This window comes from Gloeophyllum trabeum, assembly GCF_000344685.1.
Source record: "Gloeophyllum trabeum ATCC 11539 unplaced genomic scaffold GLOTRscaffold_00014, whole genome shotgun sequence".
Taxonomy (NCBI): domain Eukaryota; kingdom Fungi; phylum Basidiomycota; class Agaricomycetes; order Gloeophyllales; family Gloeophyllaceae; genus Gloeophyllum; species Gloeophyllum trabeum.
The window spans coordinates 48,507-56,274 of NW_006920423.1; the positions used below are offsets into that span (position 1 = coordinate 48,507).

Sequence of the window (7,768 nt, forward strand, 5' to 3'; positions counted from 1 at the left end):
ACATACACAACGAAGGCAAGGTCAATTGCACGGACTAAGGAACAAAGGAAATACAGTGGCTCAGTACATAGTCAAGCTGTTTGTACCTATTTGTCCCAGTGGCTCTGCATCCAATACAACCAAAACCTAACACTCCCACCTTGTGAGGATGCAGAAGAAACCAGCTCCCACCTAAAACCACAAACAGGCATCCCTCACATACCCCTCCAATAATAGCAAAAAAGGGCATCAACAACTCCCACCTAACCAAAGACCTCAAACAATCCAGCAGGGACATGGCAGAGAGAGAAAGAGCTGCAGGAAACCCAATGATCCAGAAAGAGTGGGAAAATCAAGACAACAGGCTTGAAGAACTCCCCTATGACCCATAGACTTCACAACTCCTCTTTCCCAGAGATCCTTCCAACATAAGAACTGCCTCAAACCCAGAGTCTTCTCTCCTATTCCCCAACCACCTTTCCAGTCCTCTAACCCGACCCAAATCCAACTGCTGAAGGCAGAGAGCCAAGGGGAGCAGCGAAATAGGGTCACCTTCCTAATTAGGAAATGCGACAAAGCGGCCATGGCTGAGCCACAGAGAGCCACTCCAAAGAGCAACAGATGGATGAATGTTGATGAAAATAGACGGAGCCTGATAGTGAGGGTGTGTATTGTTGGCAGAGAATGATTCCAGGGATGGATGGCAAGTGGAATGGGGTGGATTGCACAGATGTAGAGTGGATGATGCAGCACCAGTGAAAATGAGGCTCAGAGCTTGTTGGGCTCATAACCTGTTAGCAGCAGGCAGAACAGGGAAGCATAAGATGGGTGGCCATAAGCACACCAGACCCAGACACATACACAAACCGAAGGCAAGGTCAATTGCACGGACTAAGGAACAAAGGAAATACAGTGGCTCAGTACATAGTCAAGCTGTTTGTACCTATTTGTCCCAGTGGCTCTGCATCCAATACAACCAAAACCTAACACCTCGCTGGACAAGGACTTCCTCGATGACCCCGACATGTCTATCGAGACACGTCCCGATAAAGAGGGAAAAGGGGTCCATATCGTCCTGGCAGTTCTACTCCATCATCCCCATCCACGCTTCAATTCCCCTAGCATGGCAGCATTTCCCGTGAGGTCGACGGCAAATATGCCATGTGTTCAACCCTCCCCTCTACGACACGCTCTCCATGCAGTCTACTTTTGTTATACTGCTTGTTGAGCTCAAGCCTCCTGTCTCCCGGCACATCCCAATTAATGTATGGTTGGAGCGGGTTGAAGAAACCCTTGAAGGTGCATGTCAACAGGTAGAGCTGCAATTTAACTGTACGATGGTCTCCAAGCACTACTTAGACCAGCGTGAGGCATGGCTAATTGCTGGTACTCTTGACGTCTTCTGTGTGCAATGGATTGATCGCGAAAGCGCACAAGCATACGATCATATGGCATACCGGGAGAAAGAAGATAGGACGGAGGAGCTGTGGGACGAATGGAGGAGGCAGGATGTCATTGACAGGGAAAGTCGCGCAGCTCTTCGAGGGGCCGCGAGAGATAAACCCCGTCATGACAGGCTGCCATTGTCCACTTTTGACACCCTTGCGCCACCGTTCAGCGACCAGGACATCTCAGACTATCTCAGCCATCAGCCGGCCGAGAAGCGGAGGTTGATGAGTTTCCAGGACTCGCTTCCTGTGCTCTCGATAGAGGATCTCAAGAAGACGGACTTGAAGAAATGGTCAAAGCCTATGCGACTTGGGTCTCCTGTTGCCAACCAGTACCTGTCCTACATTCGTGATGATATCAAGGTCCAGGCAGATAAAATAATCCGTAATTGGGGGCCGGTATGTCTCACCCAACCAGAACTTTGATTGGGAGATCTCATCCTTTCCAGGCACCCCAGTAAGCATCGCGTACACGATCAACGATTCACAATGAAAGGATCAGTCCCTGGCGGCTCCAGCTTGCATCAACAGTAGTGCTTCTGTCCTCATTCGTGTTGCATATTTTTCTCTGGTGAAACTCTTCATTCGGATAACGCTTCTGCATCATTGTCATACAAAATGTACCAAGATTGTGAAGAGGTTCTAGATATAGGCAAGTGATGTGCTGAGGATACGATGTGAAGTCAGCCTTCACCCCTTCACCGTGACGAGACACGCTCGGGTATATACAGATGTATTCCCCTCATCCCCTTTTCCTTTCCCTCAGTCGTGCTACAGACGGCTGAGGTGAGTCTTGCATCCACACAGTGCTGTCCATCATGTACCTGACATAGTGTTAGATTCACTGTTTCTAGGTACATACACCGCTATATACATAGTCGTGCTACAGACGGCTGAGATTCACTGTTTCTAGTTTCTACATGATGATGCAGCAATACTCCAAAGCATTTGATTCTTTCTTGTACTTGCCCTCAGACAGTTTCAGGTACTTTGTGCGATGATACTGGGTGGATCAAGGGCTGTCTAGCGAATGTAGAAACATTTCACGGCTGTACGTGCCGCCTAGCCTGTTTTGCTCTCGGAGGAGTACAAGGTGATGCGCTGGCTCTAGATTCAAAATTTAATATATGACATAATGTTAACCAGTGTTCCACTTACCCGGTCCACCCAGTGTCTTCCAATAATTCATTGATGGAGGGCCAAGCAACGGGGCTGATGAGTCCAGCAGCTCGATGCCCATACCCATAGCATCTCTGACATGGATCTGTCTCCGTCTGGCCGCTTCGCGTGCTCCCCTCGTATAATAGCCAGAAACGCTGCGCCATCTGGCCTTAGATCAGAGAAAGGAGACTGACCAGTGGCAACCTGAATGGAGTCATAGTTAGCTCAGCATGTGGTCCCTTCCGGAGAACCTAGAAAGTCGAAGTATCGAACCTCGATGCAAAGCACGTGTCAATCACTCCATACCATAGTATCGGCCAAAGTCGTCGGGCCAAAGCTCGCAGTCATGTATTGGACAACATTTCCATTTGCCATCCACGGAGAGATAATCAGGAATGGAGCTGATCCCGTCGTCATGTCGACTTGAAGCAGAGGGAGTATATTCCGCGCTTCCCGCTGCCAGTCGTGACCTCGCGTCCCTCCACGCAGCAAGCAATATCCCCCAGCAATGCATCATCTCTGGCGTACCCATACCCACACGCCCCCAGCTTTGCAGAGACCTCGTTGGCGGGTGGTACGGGCCTGCCGCGCTGGGAGCGACCGGTGTGACTTCGTGGCGGGCTCGGAGGAAGGCAAGTGGCCGCATCTTCCCCTGCGCATATCTTCGCTCCCAAAGTTCATTATAGAGAACAGCCCTGCCGCCCACGGAATCTCTCAAAGCGATGGCGATGCGACTACACCTCGCAAATATTTGTAGGACCCGACTCGGGACGTCGATAATCGTTCTCCGGGAGCAGCACCCCGTCCGCCACGCAACAGCGCTCACTTGAATAGCATCAGCCGAAGCATTCGTACATCCAGCGCCCGCCTCCCCCCCCCCCTCCCGAACGCTCACACCAGCCCCCTCGCCGCCAACTCGCTCAAGGTGCGCTTGTGGCTCTCCTGCGCGGCGTTCGCCCACCGGCGCGGCACCTCCGCGTCGGGTTTGCGCATGTCGGGCTCGTAGAACACCTGCCGCGCGCACATGTCAGCAAAGGAAGGAACGAGGCGAGGAGGAGAGCGCACCTCGTACGAGCACACCCCGCGCCACCCCGTGCGCGCGACGGCCTCGCACACGTCCACGACAGATCCACGTCTGTATTTGCCGTGCGACGCCGCGACTGTAACATGCATGGATTATATCTTGCTGCTATCCTATAATTCACATGCTCATGACGATGATATACCTACATGGAGTAACAAGGCCGGTAGTTCTCACCGCGAAAGGTATAGTGGTATGCCGCTCGTCCTGATAGTCGATATGAGAAAATTTGCACGAAGACGCATTTCATCAGATGTCTGAGAAAGAGAAGATCATCTTTGGGCTACTTTGGGGGAAAGTGGGAATCGGGAAGGATGTTGTACCGACCAGGACGACTACGCGGTGGCGCGCCGGGCTGTTTGTGGCGACGGTGGCTATAGGGACCAATCACGGACAAACGAAGGCAAACAAGTTGATATCTACTTAATGGCGCCCCCGGTGTCGCCTCCTTCACGTTAACTCAGCCATGGACCCCTTCCACCACCCATATCACCCTATCGGACCCGTACTTCACTCGGCCGCAGACCTTTTCGACCGCCCATATCGTCCTTCCAACCCATATCGTCCTTCCAACCCATATCGTCCTTCCAACCCGGTACTTCCCGGCTTCACTTATTTCCGCCACGACCCGATATTCCCTGGCATGAATGATAGCAACCTTCAAGCCATTTTCTACGCTTTGACCGGTACCGGTGGCGGCGCTGTAGCGAGGAATCCCGGTTGGGGAGGACCAGCTCCGAGTGAGTGTTCACGCGTATCACTGGCCACAAGTATCCGAGCTGAGTCAACACAGATGTTTCCTCTTTCCCTATGTCGCGGCTTCCAGATGCGCCACTGTTGAGGATATTTACGTTGAACTGTGAGGACGAGTCATCGGCGCCGAAGCCACCCGCTTTGGTGCTGGCTTCGGTTGATGCCAGATGGCGTTCCCTTGCAGTGACCACGTCCGAGCTATGGGCGACGGATGTCAATGTGACCTGCAACACTCGACGCGAGCTGATTTCACTCCAGCTTGAACGTTCCAAGGAACGCGGGCTTTCCATCAAGATTCATTTGCAGCCACAACATATGTGGGTGGCGGGGGTCAGCAGTCTCCAAGCTATACACCGGAACCTGGAGTTAGTCGTCACACAGGCCCACCGCTGGGAGGAATTCCATCTTTGCTTGCATGGTTTCTCTGGAGATGAGTTGGGTCCGAGCCCACAGGATATTTTGCGGCCTTTGTGCTTTGTCAACGCACCGAGACTCCGTCGGATAAGAGTCCAAGGACTCTGCACGGGCGACTTTTCTCGGCTTCTGAAGTTTGACGCTCCCCTCTGCCGTGATATTGATCTATGTGGCTCGTGGGGAATTATAACCGACCCGCCAATGCCGACCTTGCGCAGGGTGACAACGATCTCGCTTGCGACGCTGCTCGGTCACGAAAGGATTCAATTTCATCACCTGCGGAGCGCTCTCGAGGCATGTCCCAATCTTACAAACCTCATTATCAAGTGGAATATATCCTGGCACCAGCGACTTCAGGAAAGCAACTCCAGACCCATCACGCTGCCGCATCTGAAGCACTTTGCGTGGGTTGATATGCCAGACATGCTCGGTGGGGGTTGTCGTTTGGACATTCTTTTCAACGATTTTTTGCTGCCCGAGGTCGAGACCATCACGTTCCGGGATGCAACCTTGTTCCTTCTGCACGAATGGGCTACAGCTGTTACTCCCGCCAAACCACACTTCACTATGGCATTCGTGTCCAGAGACGGTGTCCCCGTCAACGTAGGGCCATTGGTCCCCCTATCCATAGGGAGACCCGTGGTGAAGTTCCCGAGGCTTTCGACATTTCGTTTCCAGGGCTCTCTTGCATGTCTCCGCGACGAAAGAGATCAAGAGGACTTTTTTGCCACATTATCGAGCGTCGCCAACATTTACCTGGACGCCTCTTGCGTTCTTGACTTCCTCAGGTCGTTGGTCGAGACCATCAATCGCCACAATGTCTGGCCGCTCCATCGACGTCAACAACGCCGCCTCATCATTCCGAGGTGGTCTTCTGCCATCGACTATGATGAGCTTGTATCACTGCTTGCTTCTCCTGCTGCTCGTCGGCAGTTCAGTGTGCTGTGCACTGGTCAAGTCGATTTCGAGCGGTACTGTCTGCCTGCGATCCAGATGGAGTTGCGGGAGCTCGTGGACATTGAGTTTGAAGAACCGGACGAATCCCTTGACTGGTTGGACACGCGGATTGTAGAGCATTAAATCCCGGAAAAGTATTATGGGACAGAATTCATGATGCATGTACACAGAGCCGTTGTATCTTGAAGTTTGTCATGTAACGAGTCGTAAGTACAGATATACGCAGCGACGGACGACGTGAAGGAAGAAAAATAATGAAGAGGGTTAGCTTACTTTATTGGAAAATGAGCGTGAGTGAGCAGACACTGGGTGCAATTCCCATATTGAGCCACTGAGAAAGTGTGAAAGAAACCGGACAAAGGTCAAATTTTGTTCATAGTGTTGCCTTGCAAAACATATGAAAGTTCAATGAATAGTGCTGAACAAAGAACATATCCTGTGCCACAATCACATTTTTGCACACTCAAAAGTAGTATTATTCTAATTTGGTTCACTGATTGTGCAATGGACAATCAAGAAAAAAGTTTGACCTTTGACCCGTTAATTTCACAGTTTTCTGCATGCTCAATATGGGTGATGTACCCAGTGAGAATGGCATTTGTAACATCTTGGTGTGCTATGAACAGGGTGTCGTGTCAGGAGCACGTCACATGCTCCTGTTGTGGGATCCCTCTGCATTTATACTGAGCAGAGAGAAGGTGCCCATCATCCGGTGAACCTGTCATCACACAGATACCAAGGGCTGCAGGACACATTATCGTAAAAAAGCCAATGTTCGCATGCCTACACAAAGCATGGAGGGGGCAGCGAGAGGTAATGCACGCCTACCAAGGACGCCAGGACGGGACATGACATATGACGTGACGAGGACACATTCCCATAGGGAGGGGAGTACACATCATAGCAAAATATCAAAGTGGTGAAGAACTCCGTCACCCGCATATCCGCAACCGACCGCTCAGCCAAGCTTCCAAGGCGTGCCCAGCGCGTCTGACGTGGTCGGATGACGTCTAATGAGCTGGCTCCCTGTCGGAGGTATCGGCGTCCGCTCCTCCAGGAGCTACCCCATCACGAAGACCATTCTCGCAGGGGGCGGGACGACGGACCAGAATAGGAACTGGGCGCCCCCCACCGATCGGCGATGGGGTAGCGTACTCACTCTAGGACGGTCGTGCTTCACTTCCGTTCGAGATGCTTCTCCGACGTCAGCGACGTCTGTTCCGAGCCCCTGTCCAACAGAAGTTTGGCCGACAGACGTTCGTCCTGGGGACTGGGGTCGATATCGCAGGTACGGATTGTATTCTGGGTCCAGCGGCATTGTTTCGGGATCGTAATACACTCCATCGGGGCCAGATGCGCAGGTGGAGTGGGAAGAGGCACAATACGAAGCCCAGGGCGAGCGGACTGAGTCCTCTCAGGTGGTCTTTGGGGTGGGCGGATGGTATCATGGATTTGGCCTTCCTGCTGCGAGTCCTGCGAGTTAGTGTACGGGGTAATAGGCGGCGGTAATTAACCGAGTTAATTAACAGGCTGTAATTCACCGTAAATTAACCAGAGGTTGTGGCGAACCTGAGATTCACCCGGTGAATCAGGGTGAAATAGGGTAAACCTCGGAGAAGAGGTGCCCTTGTCCTGTCTGTATCCCTAGCGCCTCCCTGTGCCTACTGCAGTTATGTCTGTACGCTCTTACATTAGACTACCCATACGCTATATGTACTTCATTGAGAAATGTGTCGGTATAGCTATAGCAGGCCTGTGGCTGCCCGACCGGTAACTAAAAGCTTCGGCCAATTTCTAGTGGCCTTTTTTTTGTCGCGCCTGCACGATGTCCTCTCTGACACTCCACAGGGCCCCTCCATAGAGACCGTGGACAGCGATAGAGATGTGTCGGATGATGCGGTTATGGATGACACGCCGCTGGAATGGGATAAGTGGTAGCATACCGAAATGATCTATTTGACGGTTGATTTCCCGG

At 52.1% G+C, this 7,768-nt stretch overlaps 3 protein-coding genes across 3 annotated transcripts; 2 read left to right on the plus strand and 1 right to left on the minus strand.

Annotated features, from left to right (window-relative positions):
- Nucleotides 1-1,316: 1,316 nt before the first annotated feature.
- Nucleotides 1,317-1,888, plus strand: GLOTRDRAFT_132526 (uncharacterized protein; the record flags this gene model as incomplete). The annotated part of the gene is made up of 2 exons (XM_007871426.1): nt 1,317-1,826; nt 1,877-1,888. 2 exons carry the CDS (start codon nt 1,317-1,319, stop codon nt 1,886-1,888), a joined length of 522 nt encoding a protein of 173 aa, XP_007869617.1.
- Nucleotides 1,889-3,479: 1,591 nt separating this feature from the next.
- On the minus strand, nt 3,480-3,761 carry GLOTRDRAFT_132527 (uncharacterized protein; the record flags this gene model as incomplete). Its single annotated transcript, XM_007871427.1, has 2 exons — nt 3,480-3,599; nt 3,654-3,761. 2 exons carry the CDS (start codon nt 3,759-3,761, stop codon nt 3,480-3,482), a joined length of 228 nt encoding a protein of 75 aa, XP_007869618.1.
- Nucleotides 3,762-5,037: 1,276 nt separating this feature from the next.
- Nucleotides 5,038-5,916, plus strand: GLOTRDRAFT_132528 (uncharacterized protein; the record flags this gene model as incomplete). Its single annotated transcript, XM_007871428.1, has 1 exon — nt 5,038-5,916. One exon carries the CDS (start codon nt 5,038-5,040, stop codon nt 5,914-5,916), a length of 879 nt encoding a protein of 292 aa, XP_007869619.1.
- Nucleotides 5,917-7,768: the final 1,852 nt, after the last annotated feature.